Genomic DNA, 27,314 nt, shown 5'->3' with positions numbered 1-27,314 from the left:
GTTGAGGACTTCGCGATTTTTTAGTTTCTACTTGTATATTTGACTAATTTGAAAATTTTGTCATATTTTTCCGTTGCCGAAACATATTGATCAAAAGAGGGATTGAAATATCGTCTGCTGATTAATGGCTAAGGGAACATCCGATATGTCGATCCAATGACGTTTGTTAATGCTTCACCGTTACCAGTCCACCATAGTCCTTTTGATTAAATGCAAATCTAACGTCTTTGTTGTTAACATATTCATCTTAAAAAAATAAGGTGATCTAAAATCAGACTCTCCAACTTTTGAAAACGGTCTATATTCTTCAATTTTTTTGGAAATTCACATAATAAGTTTGGCTTGAAAATCGTATTCGTGTAAAGTCAAAATTTTAATAGATTCGTAGCGTTTGACTTCAACTGCAATAAGCCCTGATGTACAAAGACGTTAACAGTGTCTACTCCCTCGACCATTTTGAAATAAAAGAAGAAACCTAAGAGAGATCCTTGAATCAACAACGTTTTAGCCAAAGAGCGAAAAAAAGTTGGAAAAGAGGAAAGAGAGAATAGGAAAGGCTAAGAACCTTTGCCGATCTCTTGGAGTTTTCAATGCAGCCTTAGTTTTGAATGTGGATTCTTTCTTCAACGAGTTTTGGCTGAAGGTTAGCTTATCACGTGGTGTAGACGGAGAGAAGGATGAATTTACAGGGATGGAACTACTATCGGAAGGAAATTTGGGCTTCCGCATCTCTGGGATTTTAAAGGGAAGATGTATTGTAATTCTTGACTAATTAAAATTAAAACTTTAATGAGGTATCGTGGAAATTCACGAAACTGCATCGTAATCCTGCATTGCCAGAAATACAGGCCCGTAGCCACGGGGGGGCACCAGGGGGCAATGCCCCCTCAAAAATATATCCTGCCCCCTCAAATAAGATTTCGGTTTGCCCCTAAATGCCCCCTAAAAATTTTCCAATGCCCCCTTATCAAATTAACTTTTTATTTTGGTACACAAATATTAAAACTATTTAGAATGTATATCAACATATTTTAGACTTTATTGTCTTTATCTGTGTATATTCCTGATACACTTGAATTTTTTTTAGCTTTTGTCGTTATCCTTGATATATATCGCTGGTTTTGTCATCCAGGACCAAAATATTATGTCGGGGTACAGCGAGGGGTCGGGCGTTTTGGAAAAAGTGTTCGGGATTTCGAAATCCAATTTGATTTCTTCGGATTCCGTTTGATTTCAGAATTCGATAAAATGCAATGAATTTCATCGAATTTTGAGATTTTTCCTATGATTCCGTCGGATTTTGCTATTTTCTCGTTATTTCGACGGATTTTGCGATATTCTACAGGGCCGGTAGGCCCTTGTAGATATGACATGACACCCTTCCGTAATGTTAAAGGAAAATTCACAGTTTTTAGGGTTAGCGTCCCATAGAAAAAGCATTAAAAAATTTTCGTTTTTTTAACGAAATGGTCATAGGCCATACGGAAAAAGTATAGCGAAGTTAGTTTTCGGAATACTTCTAAATTAACAAGCATTTATTAAACGGGAAACTTACGGGTTTCGATTTTTAATTAATGAATTCTAATTTTTGTAATTTAACTAATTAAGATAGTAAGTCAAAAAATTACTTTTGGGTCAGATGTCAGCCTAACCTTATAGGGCGCTTAAACCTATTTTCTTCATTTCGTTCTCGTTGACAACTAGAAGGTCCTAGGTTTGTGGGTGCTAACAAGTTACGTTGACTAATTGTAAATGTTGGCTTTCTTGCTGATTTTCCTAATTTCTTAGCAGTAGACTCCAGCAAATTACTTTTGTATTTCGTCCGAGCTTGAGCACCATTATATGTATTTTCTAATTAACTGTAGCACCCTTAATAAGAAATACGTCGTTATCAGGTCGAATTTTCGTCTAGAAAAGTAATTCAGGTAAATAATTACAGTTGATAGAGGTTTTTATATCATTTAAAGTAAGCTTTTCGACGTTCTTTACGGCCAAGGCTTAAGTTGTATTTTAGTTACTCTATGTTATATAGTGTTTATAGTAATACTAGCAGGCTGGGAAATAGCACACTTCCTCTGGTCCAAAACCAGTTTATTAATTGCTTGGACTAGTTTTTCAATTCAAAAAGTGGGGGTTACTGGTCCTCGGGACCAGTTTATTAATTGCAAATCTATTGGAGAACAAAGGCTGGGACCAGTCCGGTGACCAGTTAATTATTTCGGGGACTAGAGGGGTCACTGGTCCCAAGGACTAGTTTAAAAAATATTCTTATTTCCCAGACTGAATACTAGTGTCTTTCCTTTTAAAGATTATAAGAAAGCTAATTTCCAGCTCTGTTTGGAATTACAAAATACGTAGTCTGCTTCGATTCATGCTACAAATCCCAACCCTAGGGCCAAGGTTTTACGCTTCTTGTAACTTAATACTGTATCTATGACAGTAAAAAATGGCATATATATCCAAATTTTTATGGTTTAGAAATCAACGGTAGTGTTTTCACCCTGTGAAGAATTCGACTTCAAAATATTACAGGAAAGATGACAAAATTTCCAATTTGTTTTCCCTTCGGCAGTTAAAAGAGTGGTGTTAATGTTAGCGCTGTTAAGTCAACATTCTCATTTGAGGACTGGTATAAACGGTTTCATTATTTGTTAATCTCACTAAAATGCTACTAATTGTCAATGTGTGTGGTATAATTCCTGAAACTAAACCAATGTAGAGGACCAGATTATTCGTTAAAACAATTTTGATCCTATTGAATCAGTCATACAGTGATGTTACGTTATCATTTTATAAACTACTTGTTACTAACAGTGGATTGTTTAATTCATAAGAAACAGTTGTGCTGGTTAATCCAGGAGGACAGTGTCGTTATATAATTTAATTAGTCAAATAATTTTCATGTTTACAACCCAGATTCTCTCAACCTAACCACGTTAGAAACGGAGGGTTACGTTGTTTTCTATTTCCACAGTCCACATTGCCGTTTGTTTATTGGTTTAAATTGCTATGAATTGTAAAGGTATTTGATTTAATTACTGATATTAAAGCTAAACTATAGAATAACATCATTCATTAACATATTGTATAGATAATCTTTATGTTACCACAAACCTAGCTCAGGATATGATAAAAATTTAACGCAATTTGTTGGAAATAATCAAAAACTCCTCTAAACATTAGAGTTAAGGTGAATTATTTTTCTCAGGCTGAGAAATATATAAGTTAACAAGTATAACGTGTTCTTTAGTATTTTGAATGAAATTTTAGATCATTTACCTTAATTTCGAAATAATTTCTTTAGAAATATATTAAATAATCTGTATCGATATGGAAAATTATTGGAGCCCTTTTATGTTCAATCTAATGCAATTCAATAAATTTGTACTAAAGCGATTGGGGTGACATCAGAAACCATCTTTCATAAGTTCAAAGTTGCATTTGCACAACATTATTCAGGAAAACTTTAATATCCGTATTAGAAACGATTTTTTATAAAGAATATTTTCAAACTGTCGTCTTATCCGTGTTGCAAACCATCTTTCAGAAATTGAAAAAAGCATTTGCACAGTTTTACTGAAGAAAACTTTCAAACTGACGTCATATCCGTGTTGCAAACCAGCTTTCAGAAAGTTCAAAGTTACGTTTGCACAGTTTTACTGAAAAAACGTTCAAAATGACGTCATATTGGTGTTAAAAGCATCTTTCAGAAGCTCAAAGTTGCATTTGCACAGTTGTACTGAAGAAAATTTTCCAACGGATGTAACATCCGTGTTTCAAACCATCTTTCAGAAGCTTAAAGTTGCATTTTCACAGTACTGAAGAAAATATTCAAAATGATGCCATATCCGTGTAACAATCAACAAAAGTTAAAAGTTGCGTTTAGGCACTTTTGACTTAAGAAAATATTTGTATTTCGGTCGATCTTTAAGGCAAGGGATTCCCGTTACGGATGGGAGGCGAATAGAATCCGCCCTTAAACTCTTATTGATCGGCAAAGCTTGTCCCTCTGATTCTTGGAGAACCTACAAAATAGATGACCAAGAAATGGACATTCCAGAATGTGTAACATACATTCAATGTAGATTACCGGGAGGGATAAAATTATTAAACAAAGGTATCAACACCAATTGCATCTAAATCGAAAGAAATGTCTCTCACAACTCATTTAGTTCTGTAAATAGTGACGCTCTTAATCTTACTGCAGCTGTCTGCTGAGATCAAGAATAAATACATTTATCTATTTGGAATTTTTAACAGGCCATTTTCTGAGCATTTCTGCTTCAATTCAAGGTGAGAAGGTGTAGAAACCGTCACCCCTGTCGTCATGCATGACTTATTTTAACTTAAAAATCACGTGACATAGGTTCGAATTCTGATAATCTCGGCAATAGTGTGCAGACAAGCATTGCCGGTGATTTGAGAGTGCAATTCAACAGCTGTCTACAATATTACACTATCTATGATAGATAAACATGGAATTATTAACTCTTCGTTGAAAAATTGCATCTCAAATACTAGGACGCTAATTGAAGTATATTTAATCTACGAAACCAATCCGTGACTCTCCAATCAGAAAAGTTATGATCTGAATTATTATTTCTACTGCACCCACTGAATTATCTTCCTTCCTTCTTGTAAACTCAAATTTAATTGACGAGCCAAGTATAAAAATCAGACCCGTGCACTCTTCTTCCTAGCATATTTATTTCCTTATCAGCACGACCAAATGCGGCTCAAGTTCATTTACTTTTATTTACGAGGGGTCGAGTACTTGCCTATCGAATCACCGGAAAATATAGGGTCGTTTCAAGTTCGTATTTGGTATCTATAATACAATAGATAAAAATGAAGTTTTCAAAATGGTCAAATATTATTATACCCTTTTTTGTCTTTGGAAACGTTAAGAGATGGACCAATGAAAGGCAAGATAATGTTACAGTAGTTGCTAGTAAATTCGCGTACTAGTAGAAACCATTCAAGAAGTTCTTTTAGCGTTAATTCGTTCAAAACAGTGTTTGTTGGAAATTCTGAAATTGTTAGAGATATTTTTTTCTGAGTTCACTCTCGAATTTTATGAGACTACACGTCCAGGAAAAGTTGAATCCCAGCTTATCAAAGTCAAACTTTCAATGAAATCTAGACTAATTGCACATATATAGGGTGTTTCTGATAAATTTGCCATAAATTAAAGGATATGTTCTTTGGGTCAAACCATAAGTTTATAAGATATATTCCATAAATTTGTTACTGATTACTGAGAGCTTGTCATGAAGTGACATAGGAGAACGTCATAGATTCGAGGTAAAGCGACGCCTGGCGAGACGCTGTCAAAGACTTAGTACAGACAAAATAGGAAGATGGAAGTCCTGCAAAATTAACCACTGAGTGAAGCTATAGTCAATTCTCGCTTGTCGTTCTCGAACTAGCTCAAGCTGTAAGTCTCTAGCATTACGAAGTTTAGGAAGTGCCATACTTAGAGATTATATCTTATAAACTCATGGTCAAACTGAGTGAAAAGAGGCAATGATTATAGGGTCTACAATATTTAGTTTCGGATATAATAATAGTCCTTAAACAAGGTAATAGTCACAGATGTAGAGCCTTCAATAGTCTTCAATCTAAGAATTTTAATCTAACAGAAGTGTACTATTAAATGTTTTGAAGTGTGCCGATCTTCGTAAACTAAAGACTAGTGTCATTAGAGAGGGGGTGGAGACTGTGTATCCCTCCTTCTAGGCGCTCTCTTGTAAGGGGGGATAGTATACGCGCCCAGTAGGGGGATGACACTGAGCTAAGAGATAGAAGGGTATGACGTTTGCATACGTGGTACTGACACTACTCTATAGGGTGTTTCCGCCAGAGTAAAAAAGGGGAAGAAATAGGGGCGAAAACCGGTTTTCAGGGGATGTCAACATGGCGTCCTAACGTGTCCAGAGCGGGGAGCCGGCAAAGGGAGAGGAAAGGGGGAAGGTAACTTGACGTCACGCGCAAAGACCCTATTACTCCACATGTGTGATTATTTCCTTGTTCTAGGGGCCAATCAATGTTAGGAAGCTCGTGCGTATCTCCGTAAATAAACGTTGTAGACCAACTGCTCTTTGACCCTAACAAACTCAATTTGACCCCAAAGGCACACCAGTCTTTAATGTATGGCAGACTTATCACAAACACGCGTGTACACATCAAGACAAAATTGAGGTTAAATGTCCAACGCCTCACTCAAACTGGAATCCAAACAAGTGAATGTGCTCCGAGTAGCTAATGAACTTCTCTCGTTTTCAAAAGTTTCCTCGCACGAAATGGTAAAGCCCATTTTTCCCAAGGTTTTTTTTTCTTCTTGCTTTGTTCCTTCTGCCATTTCTACGCAGCCGGTACTCTAGTTCGGCGTCTAAATTGTACAGGTGCATTGCGTTGCCTTATATTAATGCACCGGTGCATGCGAGAGTTTTCTCTGTGTTTTGTAATGCCTTGCTAAAATTACACCTCCTTCTGCAGTCGGACTAGTTTTTTGCCCCGGATCTTGAATCGGGGAGTAAAATATGTTATTTCCATTGCAGGGGAAAAACGAAAAGAAAAAAAATACCTTAAAATGTCAATCGATTATTCAAAGGCGAGTCTCTGACATCACGACCATTATATTTTACGTATTGTAGATATACATATATGAATATAGATTCGATGTCGTCATCAGGGAAGCGGGAAAATTCTAAAATATCGTTTTAAGGGAAATTCCAGGCTAGAATTTGTTTTCTATTACTCGAAACACATTGTAATTTAAAGTATATTGGTATCTATTAACATTTTTCAAGAAGACACGAGTCACATGATCATTAGACCCTTTTCAAAATGGCGGGCTATTGTATGGTCTGCTTGGTTAGTGGATGTTCCGTTTTAACAAAACAAGGTGTTCAAATACCAGAATCCATTTAAATCATCTATTAAATTTCCATACTGGACTGAAACATATAGTTCACTTTATCATCTTACATACCGGAACTCAAGCTACTCGCTCTATATATAGCTCTTAAAACTTAGGTGGGCTATGATGACGTCACTTTCGCTTTATAGAGACGCGTAAGACTCTCTTGGTTCTGAGAGAAAAGAAATTGTTCATATCTTCTTTATTGTTGTAGATGAATTCGCAATTTCGATGTGAAATAATCCGTATTTTATATCTAATTTATTATTGTAGATGAATACTTCATTACAATTTGAAATATTCATTATTTAATATCTTCTTTATTGTGGGAAATGTATACACAATTCATATTTGAATTATTAAATTATTTTACATCTTCTTTATTACTATAGATGAATACGTAATAATAACTTGCAAAATGTTATTTCTATGATTTTGTTTCAATCTGTATCATATAAGGATTTTAATTATTCCCTTACAAATTAAGCTCATATTCTGAAACTAGATTACTTTTTAACATTTTAATAGTAATTGCACTAATTTAGTTTATATTAATACCCTATAATTATTTTTTCTCCCACAAAATTACAAAATCAAGTTGTCAAATTATTTCTGCACGTGACCTCAGACGACCAAATAGATATATACATACTGTATATATTTTTAAATATTAAATTCCAGTGTTGTTTTAAAAGGATTTTTTAGGCAGTTGAAACTTTTTAATTTATTCCAGATTTTTTTCATATTTTTTAATTTATTAATGTCTAATTTTAGATACCATATTTTTTACACGTGTTTACTAATTGCAAAATTTTTAATTATTTTTTCAGGGAGGAGCGACTAAACATCACAAAAATCCTAAATGCATTTTTCGAAAAAGGCTATGACAGAAGAGTTAGACCCAACTACGGGGGTAAGTTGTTTTATCTATAACAAGAAGTGATATCTAGTTTACTAGGGAGAAGGTATAAATTCGCCACATTTCCAGCTTTATCTCCAGTCTAAGCGTAGGTCCGGAGTTAATCCCCGCCTCTAAATTACAACCAGCATCTCATTGGTTCTTGAAAACTCACGTCAGCGCGACGCGAGTGACGAAAATTTCGTATTTTCCAGCTGAGGAGAGGCGAAATAGCCCGGCCTCCTTTCACGTCCCCCCTTGAATTTTGAAAGGGGGACTGGGACTATGGCGCGCGAATACTTATACCTTCTCCCTAGTAAACTTGATACCGCTTCTTGTCTATAATTATACGTATACATTGCTTCCTATATCTATCAAGGCCCGTGCATTGAGATATTTTTCCTTCTCAAAAGTGACATTTTTGTTCGCCAACGTTTCCGCTAGAGGTGCCATTTCTCAGACTATTTTGTAACACCAAATGTCCCCCACCCCTTAAAATATCACAATGCACGGACCTTGATAAATACAGAGTGGTACTGAGAGGGGAGGAGCTACGGGTACGTGACGTCAATGTTAGTAGTCTAAATTGTATGGCCTGAGTTGACGACTTCCAATATGTTCGCCAAAACCGAGGTAAGAGATAGAAGGGTATGGCGTCACGAGAAAGTTCGTGGTAGCGGACTATTGGAGGCAATCATATATATCAGTTCTTTTCGTTGTAAAGTGAATCTTTGGAATGCTTCGCTTTATAATAGACCTTTTCGATATTGGGACATACAAGAGTTTGATACAATGCCGTATCTTTGCACTCTCATAGAAAAAAGACTACAAGCAAGCGCCAAAAAGTGTGATAGAAGGCGGAGTTTTACCCCCTCTTAGTAACATCGAAATGGTCTATTGAAAAGTATGAACTTATAATTTCTCAGAGATAAGCGTGAGAAAAATCGCCATGCTCCAAAGCTAAACTTGTTTTGTTTATCGATACCGTCTTATACTGATAACTCGTGGTAAGATAGATAAAATGGTTTCCTTCCAAAATACTTGGCACGCGTGTTCTTGATAAAAGATTGAAGCTGCATTAAACGTGGGCTTGTGGCGCAACGGATAACGCGTCTGACTACGGATCAGAAGATTCCAGGTTCGAATCCTGGCAAGCTCGGAAATAATTTTATTTAGTTTTTGATTTTAGTAATATGAGAATTAATTTATATGGGAATTACCAATTTACACAATACAACGGTTATTATACTTTTAATGAGGATTTTGGAAAGTACTTTTTCGCATCGTTCTGTTGATAAGTCATATTGATAACCATTTCGGTATGAGCTTGTGGCGCAACGGATAACGCGTCTGACTACGGATCAGAAGATTCCAGGTTCGAATCCTAGCAAGCTCGGAAGATAATATTTTTATTCTATATTGAGGTCAGCGTTATAAACAAACAACGGAAAATCGTTCTGTTTACTGATTACGTAGCAATGGTAACACATTATTTTATTAACATAAATGTGTCAAGGCCTTGCTAGTTCGGCAATTGTACCAAGGGTAAATTTTTAAGGCTAAAATCGTTTCGACTTTTTGGTTGCAAACTACGTAAGTCATCTTTTTAATCGAAAGAGCATAAATGTTTCTATTTACAATATTATAGAAGATACGAGCAAATAAGTTTCAGTAATGGCGGGTAATTTACACTACGCGTTACGCTTTCCCGTGAAGCACTGTTGGACAACTAGTACCACCTGGCCAATGTCCCGTCACTCCCGTGTTTAGTGGAATCGGGCTCCATCTGGTGTTGTCTCTTGGCACCAGGGAAATTAACAAAGATGGTGGCCTCCCTTCTTGGTGTTTATTTTTCTCCAATTTATAAATGCAATGGTCAATATACCAAGTAAAATTCTTACAGTCGGATATGATCATTTTGAGCACGATAATTTCCCGCCAGTCAGTCAATGTAAAACATATTTATCCTCTCAATCATAAACTTCAAGATAATAATCTAATTATTCCTGCACGGCTATAGTGACGCAGATATCGGTTAATTCTAATAAAAAATACAATTCTTAAGGATTAATCAATCTTAATTAAGAAAGAGGGAGCAAATTTTATCAGACGTACTCTGTCATACATTTCCTCAATAATTAGCAGCGTATAACAACCACCAAAGTCAAAACAGTTAACTTTAGCGTATTATAGAGGGATCACTGAAAGTCTGAAACCAGTCAAGTTTAATCACCAAGGCTTACGGAATCACTAGAAGACTAAATTATGGTTAGTTAGAGTCGTAGTGAATCTGAATGCAGTGGATTACACTTGAGGTTGAGGGATCGGAAACGTGCTCTTTTTTGACTTAGTAAATTTTAGGTTTGTTATGATAGCAAAGTTAATATATAAACAAGGTGTTTCTGATAAGTCTGGCATGAATTAAGGGGATGTTCTTTAGGCGATTTTGAGTCAAAAATATTCTATGACATTTTGCCGTCCGGGCCATTGTTTTCAAGTTATAATTTGAGTGTTTTAGGGATGACCCCTTAATTAAGTTGACATTTTTCATTCAGTTTCTTAATTAATTTTAAGGGACCATCCGTAAAATATTCCACTCTTAACTTGAAAACAGTCTGTGGCCCGGACGGAAAAATGTAACAGAACATTTTTGACTAGAAATTTCCCAAAGAACATAGCCCTTAATTTATGGCAGACTTATTAGAAACATCCTGTGTAAATTACCATAACTACATAGATTTCTTCTACTTGGAATATTTAACTTTCTATTTTCGAAGCCCGGTTTCTGCCTGAATTAAAGGGGAGGAGGTATGGAAACCGTCACCCTTGACGTCACGTCACACCTAATGTATTTGAACTTATAAGCCAAGTGACCTAGACGCGCCGGACCCGAATATAAACAAGTTCTTTTTGCGTCGTGTGAACGAGTAGAAGATTGTGATCTATATCTATATAAATCAAAGTCCTGACTGACTGATAATCAACGCCCAGCCCAAACCGCTTGCCCTAGAAGGCTGAAATTTGCAGGAACGTTACTCATACGTAGTAGGCGCGTACTAAGAAAGATTTTTCCAATCCGCCGCCATCTTAAACAAGTTGGGAAACCAAAATGAACCTCTCCGAGCCGAGACGAATTTACTTTCTAAACACAGGTCCACCAGCCAATGAGATTAACCGGAAGTACATAGTTCAAATTGGCGAAATATTGCCAAGGTCTTTAGCAAAGGCTTAAGCGTTTAACAATTTCCTTTGTATCCTCAATAATTCTAATGAGGACCTAAAATGTATCAGTGAAGGGTGTATTTAACTTTCGGCTCACTCTGAACCGTTAACACCTCCTATAAGATGAGGTGAAACAAGGTCATTTCTAGTATAAATCTAGGGTATCTTATTTCACAGACCCAATCGTTTCAACACTTGTGGATAGATGAAGAATTAACATCCATATTATCTATTGAATATAAAAAATGCGTTTACACTATATATAAATGTAGTAAAGCTGAATTAAAAAGTAAACACCAAATTTGAAATGTTAATATCAAAAGATGTTATTGGAATATAAAGATGAAACAGAGCTTTATAGCTACACAACTACTTAAAGAATCGTAATGCCGAAAAATATTTAAAATATTTCCATTTAATATTCTGCAAAAAGGAAATGTTATCGTTTTGTAAGAGATCTTATCATCCTACTCGCTTTATATTAACTTTGATGTGCGTGTAGTGTTTCGATTCGGATGCAATCTTCATTACTCGTTCTATATAAACTCTCACTTGTGTCATTACATAGAAATAAGTTTATCTTAAATAATTAATTAAATATTAATGATATTAATTATTTTAATCGCCAGTAAATAACTTTAAAAATAGTTAAATCGTTTTAAATAAAGTTGTTCCTATTATCTTTCGAAACTTTGCTAATATTGACGTTTAAAGTGAAGGGTACCCCTCTTGCCCGCTTTCTTCAAATTTTGGGGTATATATACGATTCGTTTCCGTTATAATAATAGATAAAAACGCATTCGCGTGAACCGATGGTGGAAGCCCTGCCATTGGGAGGCTAGACGTTTCTCGTAACCCTAGCCGATCGCCGCGTATATCTTGAAACCAATAATAGATAAAAACGCATTCGCGTGAACCGATGGTGGAAGCCCTGCCATTGGGAGGCTAGACGTTTCTCGTAACCCTAGCCGATCGCCGCGTATATCTTGAAACCAAACGATGACGAAGGCAAAGAAGCCAGAATGGACTGACTGGCGTCCATGTGGAATGGACAAAGACCTGCAGATGGTGGTGCATAGAAGCTGGTGTCAATGTGGAATTGACGAAGAACAGAAGATGGTGGTGCATAGAAGCTGGTGTCAATGTGGAATTGACGAAGAACAGAAGATGGTGGTGCTAGGAAGCCAGCAAGTACAGACTAGTGTCCATGTGGGATGGACAAAGAACAGAAGATGGTGGTGCATAGAAGCTGGAGTCAAGGTGAAATTGACGAAGAACAGAAGTTGGTGGTGCTTGGAAGCAAGCACGTACAGACTAGTGTCCATGTGGGATGGACAAAGACTAGCAGATTGTGGTCCTTAGAAGCCAGTTAGTAAAGACTGGTGTTGGTAGATCAATGACCAAATTTCCGTGAACCGCGAACGCGTTCCGGAAATCGGGTATTTGTTTGCTCCGATTTGTAAACTGCGAACGCGGTCACGTGGGGTCTGACAGACAGACACACACACAGACAGACACACACACAGACAGACACGGCCGGTGTAATACCTCTCCGTTACATACGTCACTCGGAGAGGTAAAAATGGTGCCCAGAAATGTGAAAAATCTTCTCTATGCAACAAAGTCCGAGCGTTTCAACGATTTCACAAATATTTAGTACACTGGTTTCCTTTAACCTATAGACGGGCTGAATTATCCTTCGGGCTCGATTTGTTGCCATCTTTTTAAATGGCGGCCAGAAATTTAAAAACCCTTCTTTAAGGAATAATGCCCGCGTGAAAAGTAATAAAAAAAATGTTCCGACGGGCTGACGGGCAACGCCGAGTGCCTTCGCTCCTAGGGTGCTACAAAAATATTTGTCATCAGTAAAATCTACCCTTTCTTTATAACTTTTTGATGGAAGTTCTTATTACACGCGAGCGACGCCGCGGGAATAACAGCTAGTATATTTATGTGAATAACCAATGAAACGCTAGGAAGGAGGAGTGACCGGTTGAACAAAGTTTTAAGCCGTTCCCCTTACCTTCAATCAGATATTAGTAAGGGGTCCATGGCTTCTAAGTAGCTCAAGAAATCCTAATACCATAGTTAGATCAAAAAGGCCTCTATGAAAACCTTTTCTTATACCAATTTTAAATACATAATTTTAAACATTCCTTCATCGAGCGCCTTTCCTTTCGCCCAAAAATAAAACTTTTTTCGAAAGACAGACACACGCACGCATATGAACGAGACACCATACTTTAGGTTAGGTACACGTTCCCTAAAATTATGCATGAAATAAATGTCTGCATAAATTTTAGTGCCATGCACTATTCGTTATGATATGGATTAACTAGGTTAAAAAGGTTCAAATGAGGCAAAACTGAATATAGCTTAATGAAAAGTAGCATAGAACATTAGCCCCATCGTAGATATGCATCACACGAACGACGTTTTCGTAAATGCGATTTCCTTACAATTTCTCAAACTAACTATTGTCAAAATGAGTTCTAACACAGTTTTCGAGGTACCACAACAACAACATGAGATATGTTCCGTAATTTTGTCACTGGTTACTTAGAGCTTGTCATGAAGTGACGTAGGTGAAACGTCATAGATTCTCGTAAAGAGACGCCTGGTGAAGCACTGTCTGGTGAAATAGAAAGATGGACTGCAAAGGTGAGTGTAGTCAATTCTCGCTTGTCGTTCTCGAACTACCTCGAGCTGTAAATCTCGAGCATTACGAAGGTAGTGTCATACTTTTGGAACATGTCTTTTAAAGGTGTGACCATAATTATAATAATAATAATTCGACGTGCTAATTACGCTCAGATTTTCTATAAACAGGTCTTCAAAATTGATACTAATTAATCCTTAAGCAAATTCCTCAAGTTCATAAACCATTATTCAACGGAGTATACTCAGTCAATCATTATCTCGAAAAAAATTCCATATAAAGTTGTCAATAATGACGTCGAAAAAATATACCCATGAATTTCAATATTGATTTGAAAATCGTCACTACTAAATTATCTTTAAAATCTATTTATACGGAAATCACGTACTTTAATATTAGTTTTTGAAAATGTTTCTGAACCGAAATGATATTCAAACTTTTCTATAAATACGTTGACGGCAACCATTTAATGTTAGTTCCTCATAATCCAGACAAAATTTAATATTTTTTTTGTTACGACAGAGGAATTTGAGAAGTGTCCGACTCCAGCGCAGCATCGTGCTAAGAAGAATAGGGAAGTAGCGGACCTTATTGAGATTCAAAGAGTGAGGCGGGGGGTTTATATCCAAGCGAAAACTTGATCAGAATATTAAGTAGTTTAGCCGACAGAGTTGACAAGGTTAAGAAATGACCCTTCGCGTCAGAATAAAGAGAGGGGAAGGATGATATAGGGGTTCGAGTGTTGACCCAATATCTTGGGACAGGGGTATACTTGAACTGAGCCGGTGATATTGTCGCATTTTAAGTAAGGTGGCATGGTGAACTTACTTGCAAGAGTAATTTTTCCCAATTATATAATCAGGACTAAAGATATAATTTACTATTTGTACATTACCAAACGGGAATGTTTTCTATCACTTAGTAGCATTCCGTAATTTAACCGGTATGTTCTGCTACCATAAGTTCATGAAATATGTTCCATAAGTTTGTCACTAGTTACTGAGAGCTTGTCCTGTCATAGATACTCGTAAAGCGACGCCTGGTGAGGCGCTGTCAAAGGCTTAGTAGAGACTAAATAGGAAGATGGACTTCAAAACCGCGTGTAGCCAATTCTCGCTTGTCGTTCTCGAACTAGCTCTCAGTAAGTCTCTAGCATTACGAAGAAAGGTTGTGTCATACTTATAGAACATATCTTAAAAAGTTACGGTATGAGGTAATGCAGCATGTGTTCGTCTGCAACGGATCATAAGACTCCTGGTTCGAGCCCTGGCTAACTGTTGAACGTGTTTTAATCTTCTGTTAGATCATAATTATAAACCTTATATTCATAAAATCGCAGTTTGATTTAGATTATTTCGGGTCAAATTTTAAATAGCCATATTTGAACCTCTTTATATTTGGCAAATCCTTTACATATTTTAATCTCTGACTGTCCCTGGTCTATTTCAAAAGCATGCAAAAGTGTTTATGGTGACGAAGTCCATCGCGTACCCTGTTGAGCTCACGTATTTCACTACGTAGATTAGGATGATCAAGTTCTGCCGAAAAACGTGGTCAACTTAGAAGTGATATATGCTTATATGAAACTAGCGAATTCCGACGTCAAGAAAATTTCTGAATCTTTCATATCAGAATATTTTGATGGGTGGTTTGAAGGGCGTGGCCCCGGTTCACCGAATACAAATAACTTCCTGGACGCCGCAAACAACGTAATAAAGAAAGAGTTTTTCAAAGTCGTGAAAGAAATAATCCGCGCAAAAGGGGCTTACCAGCCCATGCCACCCCAAGACACTTTTAGTGCAAAAGAAATTGACCTGATTAAATTGTGATTTTCATTTTATATTTAGTATTTGGAAAAATCCGCTTTTTTTGTTTTGGGTAGAATAGTATTAAGTCACACTTATTTGTGTGATTTTCTGAATGAACCACTTAATTAGCGCGACTTATGACGAAATCATGCCTGCGAAGGAAGCAACCATTTTAAAAACATGCTAGAGTGAAGAAAAGTTGTGAAAAAAAAACTTTTAAGGATTGCTCGTCTTCAAGTTTTTTCGTGGCATTGATAAAATATAATTGGAAATATACAGGGTGTTTCTGAAAAGTCCATCACAAATTAAGGGGCGTGTTTATGGGACCAAACTGAGCGGAAAGTACCAAAGAACATGGGGTGTACAACATTTTGTTACGGAGATATGGCCTTCCAAACATTCGCCCCTAAAACAAGGAAATATCCAAAAATGAGGAGTAACACTTAAGACCGACTAACCAGCTTGTTTAAAATTACTAGACAATTTCAATAGCCTTTAATCGAACAATTGATTTCTACCTTTACTAATCAGAAGCGTATAAATGAGTAGAAGTATGCCTACGGTGGTAATGTAAAATTAATCCTAAGTGACATGATGTTTCAAGATCTTCCCAGCACCAAGTAAAATGGTTCTGATTGAAGGGACTTTTATTAGCACAGCGTAAACAACGTTATTTTCAGGAATTAGTCCAAATGTCCACGGGCGGCATTACAAAAACGAGGCAGTCTTTCGAATGATACTTGGACATGTTGGAAGATCCCTGGCTTGTTCCTGTTATCTCAAACCGTAAAAAGCTACGCAAATCTTCATCATCACGGACAACACTCTTGTACGTTAGGTATGACCTTGAGAAAACCTAAAAGGACATCTCGAATGTATTTGAAAAACCCATCTCCAATTAAGGGGCGTGTTGTTTGTTTCCAACAGAGTAAACTCGCCCAGAGAACAATTACAATGCAGAGCCACGTTTCGGCGTTAATGGCCCACAAAGGTGGTCCCAAAAACAAGAACAAACTTGCGTTAGAATTCACAAAGTACAATTCAGCTTAAACGTGTGGTGTAGTATTGTGGGTGACAATTTAATTGGGCCAAATTTCCTAGAGCCCAGGTTAAACGGTGTGGCTTACTTGTAGTTCTTACGGGACGATTTACCAGAACTACTCGAAGACGTACCCTTAGGTTTAATAAACAGAATGTGGTTCATGCACGATGGTGCACCACCACATTTCAGCATCGCGGTCCGAAAACTTGTCAATAACATTTTCTTTGTGCATTAATCATGGCGTTTTATCTATGACACATGAAATACTTACTGAACGAAACAAATTAAAGTTTGTTCTTTTGTTTGGGACCACCTTTGTGGGCCATTAACGCCGAAACGTGGCTCTGCATTGTAATTGTTCTCTGGGCGAGTTTACTCTGTTGGAAACAAACAACACGCCCCTTAATTGGAGATGGGTTTTTCAAATACATTCGAGATGTCCTTTTAGGTTTTCTCAAGGTCATACCTAACGTACAAGAGTGTTGTCCGTGATGATGAAGATTTGCGTAGCTTTTTACGGTTTGAGATAACAGGAACAAGCCAGGGATCTTCCAACATGTCCAAGTATCATTCGAAAGACTGCCTCGTTTTTGTAATGCCGCCCGTGGACATTTGGACTAATTCCTGAAAATAACGTTGTTTACGCTGTGCTAATAAAAGTCCCTTCAATCAGAACCATTTTACTTGGTGCTGGGAAGATCTTGAAACATCATGTCACTTGGGATTAATTTTACATTACCACCGTAGGCATACTTCTACTCATTTATACGCTTCTGATTAGTAAAGGTAGAAATCAATTGTTCGATTAAAGGCTATTGAAATTGTCTAGTAATTTTAAACAAGCTGGTTAGTCGGTCTTAAGTGTTACTCCTCATTTTTGGATATTTCCTTGTTTTAGGGGCGAATGTTTGGAAGGCCATATCTCCGTAACAAAATGTTGTACACCCCATGTTCTTTGGTACTTTCCGCTCAGTTTGGTCCCATAAACACGCCCCTTAATTTGTGATGGACTTTTCAGAAACACCCTGTATACACATTGTCTGTCAAATTCTTCAGAGCAATTATAAAAAAGCCCAACTTTGACAGTGAGGAAGTTGCAATATACGTGTGTTAAATTCGTGAACCGTCTTATGTTTCCGGAAAATATATTATATAAGCCTTCCATGCACGTCTTCTGCTTTTTTCTAGAAATGAGAATTTAGGATTTAATTAAGAAAAAAACCCCTCAAAATATTCCTATAATATGTAGTTTTACAAATGGTATATTAAAGCAAGACACATTTGGAGTATTTGGTAGAGCATAAGTTGATAAGATATGTTCCATAAGTATGACACTTCCTATACTTCTTAATGCTAGAGACTTACAGCTCGAGCTAGTTCGAGAACGACAAGCGAGAACTGACCACACTCGGTTTTGCAATCCATCTTCATATTTAGTCCGTACTAAGCCTTTAACAGCGCCTCACCAGGCGTCGCTTTACGAGAATCAATCATCTACGTCTTTTCATGGCAAGCTCTCAGTAACCAATGACAAACCTGTAAACATATCTTATGAACTTATGGGAAAGTGATGGGATTACGTGTAAGCAATAGATTTAGGCATATATTTAGTGTTTAGCTCGAGCATGGGAAAGAACAGATGACAGCGCAAGTGCGTCACTTGCTTATGATCGTACCAAGACCCTATTTATTCATGGTTTTAATATCTGTATTACACTTTGAATGTCCTTAACGGCGAAACAAAGATTCTCCATGATTCAATCATAGCCACTTCAGAGAAATTAGGAAAGTAGCACATTTTAGAGCTGATAAAAGTATATTGTATACTTTTAATCGAGACTTCCTGCTAAGTTTAACTGGAGCATTGCCCGTTTGGGACCATCAGGATAAAACCTTCCTCTAGTGTACGCTTGAAAACGGTCCATTCGGAATCTTTGGGGAAATCAACTTAATGTAAAAGTTTGGGAACCGATACTGTCAAAGCAGCCCATGGAACACCCTATCACCCTCAACTCGCCATTTTAGATAAAGAGAGAAGTAGATTAATGCTAAGTCATCAAATACTCTTATTTTGGTTAGTATTAGTTATATCTAGTTTCCAGTTTGCGGAAAAATGTTTAGCTAATTAACACCAAATTTCAATATTTGAATTTCATTATAATTATCTTTTATTTCTATTAATTTCAAAGTGATCGTTATGGGTTACTTTTAAATACCAGGAAGCATTTTTATCGACTCGTATGATTATATTATCACAGTCATAAATTTATAATCTACCTTTAAATTGCTATGCCTGAATTGGATCTATAAAAGGACTAGTTTGTCCCCTGCACCTCACTGGAATTGAATTACATAAGACACCACCACGACTTAGTATGAAACACTATAACTGAATTGAAAAACCTCTCTTCGATTGCTTGTGTAGTTTGCGTTCAATGATTATCTCCCCCAAAATCGTCTGTCTAAGAGCAAGATCACTTTGAAAACCATGGTAAATCATTTGTTTGTCTTTTGCCCTGTTTTTCTTTCGAAACGTAAAAACATCAGTAGCGTAAGGGACTTAAAAGCACCACGTGATCCGTGGAAAAACACTTGGAGGAAGTATATATACACTTCTCTTAGCCACAAGTGGCACTACCAGGGATTGAAAAATCTCTCTTGGATTTTTGAAGCCTTGTATCTTGAATGAAAGAGGCATGAGACGTTCCACCAAACAGTTTCAGATGGATACTTAAAGGAGATTATTCGCTTATGTCACAAGATATATTTAAGAAACCGAGATCTTTATGTGATTTTGGGTGTGTGAATGTGTTTAATGGGATACACGAAGAACAAGTTTGATGAGGAGCTAGTTCAAAATAGATCTTGAACGAGCTTCGAGTTCGTGTTGGGATAGAAAGATTTGCTTTAATTATAACGTGCACTTTGTTTTAGGGTGTCGCTAGGTTTCTGGGTAATCCCATACCTCCTCCACTGACAGTTCAAATAGAGAAAAGATCGCACTAATATTGCAAGGCTTTGATATTTAAAAGATGTTTAGAGTACATGAGCTTGAGTGGCAATTTATCTGTGCTAATAATTGTCTTTTATCGGTTTTAGAAGTGATTAAATTTCCAATGTTAATTTTAGTCGCGTGGAGAGATAGACTCTTGCAATTTCATTATTTTTTCTCAAAACCATAACAAGTATTATCTTTCTATGGTAAAAATTTAATTGACATCAATTTTTTTAGTGATTGAAATAGTGATTATAAACTTCAACTTAACCAACTTCTGAGAGAAAGACAACAATTTCCACTCTTACTTATTACTCTAAGTTGTTGCTCTTTTCATCCAAAGTATTGTGATAGAGAGGGCATTTTTTCTTTAAAGAGAGAAAAAACAACAACAAAGGAGTACTTTCAATAATTAAACTGCATGTTGAACTGCTTTACTTTATTATTATAATTTCGAACAGTGGAGTGATACTACTTAATATCGAAAGTTCTTTATTATATAAAAGACTAAATATATATAAAGTGAAAACTATGGAATTTCATTTAAGGATTTTTGAAATTTATTTAAAAGTTTAGACTATGTTTAAGGGTATATAACCATTGAACAGAATTCCATTGGAACTAAATTCCATTGGACCGAAATAAAAAATAAGTTGTTCTAATTGACCGAAGCTAGCCGGCTGTTCCCAATGGACCTAATTCCCATTGAGCAGACTTTCCATTCCTGTTGGACAGAAGTCTCGTTGGAGCGAATTTCCCATTGGCGCGATTTCGCATTTTATCGTATTCCCATTGAGCAGACTTCCCATTCCTGTTGGATAGAAGTCTCGTTGGAGCGAATTTCCCATTGGTGCGATTTCGCATTTTATAATGCTATATTTATTAAGGTCCTTGAAAAATAAACATGGGCCTTTTCCAAAATATTCTTATTTTCTAGGTTGGCCTAGGTTAGGTTAGGTTAGGTTAGGTTAGGTTAGGTTAGGCTAGGCTAGGCTAGGCTAGGTTAGGTTAGGTTCGGTTCGGTTCGGTTCGGTTCGGTTCGGTTCGGTTAGGTTAGGTTAGGTTAGGTTAGGTTCGGTTAGGTTCGGTTAGGTTCGGTTAGGTTAGGTTCTGTTCGGTTCTGTTCGGTTAGGTTCGGTTTGGTTCGGTGTGTGGAATCGGATATAGACGAATTTATTTATTCCATAAATACGCCGGAATTCTCGTTAAATAAATACATTGGCATATACCTTAATTACTCTTTTTTCCCATATAAAATAACTTAATTTTTAACTGTTCGTGCAAACGGGGTTCTTCCTATTGGGATACTTTGCCGATCAGTCATCGGTCGAATGGGATGCGTTCACATGACCAATCTGGCGAATGGGATTTCCGACCGAATGGGATTTCTGTCGAATGGGATTTCTGTCGACTGGGATTTCTGTCGACTGGGATTTCTGTCGAATGGGATTTCTATCGAATGGGATTTTCTGTCGAATGGGATTTCTGTCGAATGGAATTTTCGGCCGAATTGGATTTCTGTCGAATGAAATTCTGCCCAACGGATTCTATCCAATGGGATATAAGCATGTTTAAGTTTTTAATTTCATATAGAGATAGTATATTAATTTAAAAGAAACATGAATAGATAAAAGTAATGATTTGGATAAGAAAGATGAGGTCATATATTTCAAGGTCTCAGTTTCAATGATCGCGTTGAAAGCTGATTCTTCTTTGGGTGATCCGTTGAACTATAATTTTACAAGATATTTTCCATAACTATGACACTATCTATTCTTAGTAATGCTAGAGACTTACAGCTCGAGCTAGTTCGAGAACGACAAGCGATAACTGACTACACTCGGTTAATTTTGCAGTCCATCCTCCTATTTAGTCTGTACTAAGTCATTGGCAACGCTTCACCAGGCGTCTCTTTTAGAGAATCATGGCGTTCACCTACGTCACTTCATGACAAGCTCTTAGTAACGAGTGTAAAACTTATGAAACATTTCTTATGAACTTATGGTTGAACTTAAGTTAAGACTTGAAATTTCTGATTGGTCGAACTCATGGACATTAGTGAAAAGTATTCAACATCTTGCCAAGAGTCTTCAACTGCAACGCTAACAACTTAGTTTAAACAAACGAGGAATGAATTTATACAAGGGAACTCCCTGCTCTCCACGTTAGAGACTAGTTGGCGCCGAGTAAATAGGAACCGGGTTTGAGGTATTCAAATTCAGTTTACTCTACAGCGAATACATTCGGCCTCCCCTTGGGCCGTACAAAATTAATTAACGATATGAAACGTTTGACCGATCTCGAGATACAGTACCCATAGTCGTAACGTACCATGTAGGTTCCTTGGAACTTGATTATTACCTTGTGCTTTCGGTTTTATTATCAGCATTTGATTTTTTTATGAATGTCGAAAAATGAGATATTAACTTCAAAACTCTATATAAGAAAGCCCGAAAAACATTCAACTGAGTAATTATTAATGCTCCTTGATGTTATATGTCCTGACCTCGCGTTGCTACCAACCAATGAAATCACAGTTAGAAAGACGTCAAATAGGCGTGACAGATACTAAGTTCCCAAGCCCCGCCCAAAAAACGTAGAAATTTTACATGGGAGATATGGGGGCACAATAATTTCTATTAGTTGTGTGTATTATCATAAGTTTATAAGTATGTTCCATAAGTATGAAACTATTCAAGTTCGTAATTCTAGCTCGAGCTACTTCGAGAACGACAAGCGAGAATTAACTACACTCAGTTCTGCATGCAGTCAGTCCATCTTCCTATTTAGTCTGGAATCAGCCTTTGACAGCGGCTCACCAGGCGTCGCTTTACGTTTAACCTACGTCAGTTCATGACAAACTCCAGTTTGTAACCAGTGACAAACTTATGGAACAAATCTTATGAAGTTATGGTATTATTGATAACGTTAATCTCGAAGCTGGACTTCTTTTTTCCTTATTTTTGCGCCTCTTCATTTTTATATCTCGAAAATAAGACATGTTTAAAATTAATTATTTTAAGACAGCACGAGAGTAATTTTAAAAACTTTGTTACATTTGGCTACATTCGTAAATTAAATCATTCGGAGAAGTTCCATCAGAGAAATTTTATTAAACGACGAATCTATCGTAGTGTATCAACGAATGCAGTTAATCATGACCGAGGGGAGTCACTAACACTTTGTTTAATTAGAATACGTGATTCAGCGAGTAGAAAAGGCGTTTTATTATACCGCAGGAGACACTGTGACACAACGAAAAGCAAATCTAAGCCCCAACAATTTAAGCCTGACTGCTTTGATAAATCTCTGAAACAGTCGGAATTTATTTCGTCCGCAATTGTTCATGCAAATTTTAAAAAAGGGGTTTTTCCATTTTCTCCCCACTGAGCTTTCTGCTACGAAGTTGAGCGCGAGTAATATAACATTCATAAGTATGACTTTCTTTTAAACCAATTTTTGATCGCAAGATATTCGCGTTGACTTACTAAAGTGTTAAAAGTGAGCGATTATAGGTAGAAGGGTCAAAGAAGGAAGGTAACCATAACGGCACCTCCTGATATCTCTCTTATGGGCACCTACCTCGGCGCACAGCCGAGGAGCCAGACGTCACGTGTTTCGTTAAGAAAGAAATTCAAAAAGAGTAAATGCGAAAAGACAGTTAGAGGCTCACAGCAGAGATCAGCGTGGTTAACTGTAGCCTCGAACGTAATACATTTTTCTCCTATTTTTTATTCTCTCTGCGCATGTGCGTTACTCTGATACCGAGCCACAGCTCGGTATGGGGACTGATGGAGAATTTGGTCTCTCCGAGCCTCCTTCTCATACGTGCTCACAGTTTACTCATCCGCCTTTCTGTGCTGTAAATTTAAAAGTCACTCATTTAGATGGTTTGAAGTTCATTGTTTTCAGACGAAAGTTAAATATCGAAAACGTAAATACAAAGTTTTTAAAGTTGAAGGTTTGTAAAACATAGGGAGTTGACAATTCGGATATAGCTCCACCTCAGCCCTGCTGCCATTCTGGTATTCTTTCTTTTCGCATTTAAACTATTTCAGCACCCCTTTCTTGATATCTTTTCTAGCACGAGTGGAAGATAGAGTGAGGTTAAATGACGTAGTGCAGCAAAGTCCCTTTAATGTCAGTAATACCAAGTACAAATATAAGGCCGTAGAACGGGCTCCTGATCCTCGGTCAACACTAATAAAGTATGCGAGCTTGGGCCGTGGTAACTGAAAATTATTCAAGCTACTCTCATCCACACCATCGTGCAAAAACCTCTGTGTTGTCTCTATAATTTCCTAGTAATACCATTAGGGCATAATAGAAGAAGAATGGCACGTACTCCGTATATTCTTCATACTCTAATGCTCATCAAACGTCAGATGGGCATCGCACCGTGCTAAGGTGAATTCTACAACTGTTAGGCACTAAATCCCCAGAAATCAACCCACAAACCTTGATTGTCTTGACGTGGGACAAAAATCCACAAGCGCGCTCTCTTAAATAGTTAAACGTTAATAGAGTAACGATGAAGGAACTAATTACGGCGTATGTGATTAGGTTTAGTAACTTTGCACAATTTTCTGGTGTTGAAAAGAATCATGTTACAATTACCCTTCTGCTTCATGCTCGTACACTTCTCTCGAAGAGAAGTATTATATAATTGTACCTTTGTTTTAAAAACGAAGACACATATTTACGGTTGCTATACTACTTATGCTAAAAATTCGCGGAACACGTTACACGAGCCCGAGTTAAATATAGAAGGTCATGATTACGTTTTTCGAGCTTAATTATCTAAATTAAAGTCGATCTTCGCAAGGGAGTCCGGTGCTGCTTTTCGGGGAATGAAGCTTGTGGGGGGGGAGAACTTGCAATAGGGCTCGCTTCGCGACACGGAATAATTTAGATCGTTTTACTTTTCCTATAGAAAATGCACGCGATTTCTAGACATTTTGGCATCTGAATTTAATGTACTTCCCTTTCATTTCTTTTTCTCAACACAGGAACTCCCGTAGAGGTGGGTGTAACCATGTATATCATCAGCATCAGTTCTGTTTCCGAAGTACAAATGGTAAGATTCATTTTCTCTTCATGCTATTGGGTGTTATGTTTGATAATAATTGAGTTCAATACATAGTTTACAGACCAGGAGGATTCATACCATTTACACAAGGAGGCCAGGCCTGGCTTCAGTGAGTCAGGCCTCTTGTGTAACACCTGAAGCCTGGTCTCCCTTTGTAAATGGTATGAATCCTCCTTGTCTGTAAACTATGTATACAAAGTAATATTCGGTTTCATCTCATAAATATTTTCTAATGAGTTCAAATAACATATTGTAGGAGGGCATCAAAAATATATGATATTGTTACAAAAGCATAATTTTTCCCTTTGGTATTTTCACCTGTTACAACAGTAGCCAAAAATCAGTTCAAAGACCCAGATCAGACTGAAGTAAAACCATACGTCTCTGTCGGTAGCAGTGTGGGAAATAAGGCGGTAACGCAGTGCAAATGACCAGTTTAAAAACTGCCTGGTCCAGTTTCAGAATTAAATCGAAGCGGGTTCAGTGGTCCATGGGGCCACCAAGAATATTTAAGGGTAACCAGAGCCCAGACATTAACTCAAATATTTTAATTATCCACTTCTTTACTTTAGTAGACTACCTGGCCTTTATTCCAGGCCAGGGGGTAGCAGGCCCAATGTCCAGTTTAAAAAAATCCTTATTTCCCACCGTTTCGTAGAGACTGCAATAATCTATCAAAGCCCTTGCATGTCCCGTTACTGAGGGTTGCCAACCCCTTTTTTGCGTCGAAAAAGTCTATATTTGAAAAGTATAAATTCAAGGTTATGGCATGCATTACCTTTATCCGACATTCTTACGAAAACTGAATAGCTTCCTGATCAGAATCAATATTCGAATAAGAAAGAAGAAACATATTGGTAATGAAATCGAATCCGCATTAGTTCAATAGCAATTTAGAAAATTTCAAACGAAGTTATCTCAAAATTTGCATACATTGTATCGAACCCGGAAGTTTTGTAATTAATTTTAAGAACTAATATTGAGTTACCAAGAATTTCCGGTTAGAAAAAAAAACTAGTCAAACATTCTAGCTACACAAACCTGTCGCGCGAAAGAGATCCATTCTCTACCCATTTTAAGAAAATTCCTTAAAGATATTATGATGTTGTCACCATCAATTTGTGCTCTGAGAATAAAGACAGGCGGGAGTTTTCTTAACAAAGGATCTTAGGAAGACTAGTCTTAGGGAGTTTTCACTGAAAATTCCAAAGTCACTTAAAATTCGCGCGCGTAAAGGCAAAAGAGAAAGAAAGAAAGAGTACTTCCGGTAATATATTTCACCAAGGTAAAAATATCAGATTCCTTTTACTTCTTCTTTCAGACCAAGTTTTCAAACAAAAATGAACCCTCTTCCTCCCATCCCATCATACCTGTCTTTCTTTGCTCTTGGGCCTCTGAGACGAGATTAAAGAAAAGTTACTTTCGCAATGATAGAACCATAAGTTTATAAGATATGTTCCATAAGTATTACAATACCTATACTTCTTAGTGCTATAGAGATTTACAGCTCGAGCTTCTTTGAGGACGACAAGCAAGAATTGACTACACCAATAAGCGATATCTAGTTTACTAGGAAGAAGGTATAAGACGCGTAAGTATTTGCTCGCCATTGTCCCAGTCCCCCTTTTTAAAATACAAGGGGGGACTAAAAGGAGGCCGGGCTATTTTGCCTCTCCTCAGTCGGAAAATACGTAATTTTCGTAATTCGCGTCGCGCTGACGTGAGTTTTCGAGAACCAATGAGAGATGCAGGGTGTAATTTTGATTTTAGAGGCAGGGATTAACTCCGGACCTACGTTTGGACTGGAGATAAAGCTAGAAATGTGGCGAATTTATGCCTTCTTCCTAATAAACTTGATATCACTCCTTGCTACACTCTGTTAATTTTGCATGACTTTCATCTTCCTATTTAGTCTGTGCTTAGTCTTTGACAACGCCTCACCAGACATCGCTTTACCTCGAATCTATGACCTACGTCACTTCATGACAAGCTCCAGTTTGTAACCAGTGACAAACTTATGGAACATATATTATCAACTTATGATAGAACGTATACTACGCTATAGAGTTCGGAGAAAATTTTAACAGTGAAGGGAATTTTCAATCGATCCAAAATTCCACAGTGTATTTCAAAGGGATGGTAAAATTTCATTTTTAAATTGAAAAATTATTGGATTTATTAAAGGGAGAACGAGACTTCCGAAATAAATAAATTATTTTATAAGGACATTTAAAATGGCTTCACGTATTAGACTTAGAAGATTTAAATTAGTCATAGCGAAAAGCATCACGAGAAGAACTGTTTATAAGTTGTTTGCTAGTTACTTTGACACGTAGTTGCCATTAATTAAAAAAAACGTGTTCTTAAAGTTAATTCACAACTGAAAGTTGTTTAAGAATCTTATTGACTATATTAGAACGTTTTCTGATTTAACCTAGAATGATTTAAGTTAAATTGCTTATGCGATGACATAAATAACACATTACAAGCCTTAACGAGAGCAACCAGACTAGAAATCCAGAAAGATTAAAAGCAAAACGCGGGTCGCAAACTTTTGGGGTAAAAAATAACCTTGGATTTCCCTTAAATTGAGAAATTTGCTTTTCAGCTTCTCTTTACTCGAACACTCTTTCTATAAAAAGTCCCGTATACTAAATTCAAGCCCGGGGCAATTTTTTT

The 27,314-nt window shown here is 36.9% G+C and overlaps 1 protein-coding gene, 1 long non-coding RNA gene and 2 other non-coding genes across 7 annotated transcripts in view; all 4 read left to right on the top strand.

The window, feature by feature from the left end:
• The window catches only part of LOC149690174 (gamma-aminobutyric acid receptor subunit beta-like), a 209,052-nt gene that overhangs the window by 11,232 nt on the left and 170,506 nt on the right, over positions 1-27,314 (top strand). Inside the window, exons 2-3 of the mRNA XM_089869697.1 lie at positions 7,753-7,835; positions 24,556-24,623. Of these exons, the coding sequence (XP_089725823.1) occupies positions 7,753-7,835; positions 24,556-24,623 (151 nt within the window). The remainder of the gene's footprint in view (positions 1-7,752; positions 7,836-24,555; positions 24,624-27,314) is intronic.
• LOC149690178 (uncharacterized) lies at positions 850-3,077 on the top strand. Of its 4 annotated transcripts, XR_016383642.1 has the most exons (4): positions 850-1,611; positions 1,789-1,925; positions 2,309-2,400; positions 2,479-3,077. It is a non-coding gene; the product is annotated as an uncharacterized LOC149690178 (long non-coding RNA). The 4 variants fall into 4 exon arrangements; XR_016383643.1 differs by lacking the exon at positions 850-1,611 and having other exon boundaries at positions 1,678-1,925; positions 2,332-2,400; XR_016383640.1 differs by lacking the exon at positions 850-1,611 and having other exon boundaries at positions 1,678-1,925.
• TRNAR-ACG (transfer RNA arginine (anticodon ACG)) lies at positions 8,907-8,979 on the top strand. Its single transcript has one exon. It is a non-coding gene; the product is annotated as a tRNA-Arg (tRNA).
• On the top strand, positions 9,144-9,216 carry TRNAR-ACG (transfer RNA arginine (anticodon ACG)). The gene has a single exon. It is a non-coding gene; the product is annotated as a tRNA-Arg (tRNA).

The sequence above is a fragment of the Phalangium opilio genome, unplaced genomic scaffold (genome assembly GCF_054372755.1).
Source record: "Phalangium opilio isolate 3A_F unplaced genomic scaffold, DU_Popi_V2 ptg000031l_1, whole genome shotgun sequence".
NCBI classification, from domain to species: domain Eukaryota; kingdom Metazoa; phylum Arthropoda; class Arachnida; order Opiliones; family Phalangiidae; genus Phalangium; species Phalangium opilio.
The sequence above is the reverse complement of the archived record's forward strand: the minus strand, read 5'-3'. Positions and strand labels throughout refer to the sequence as shown.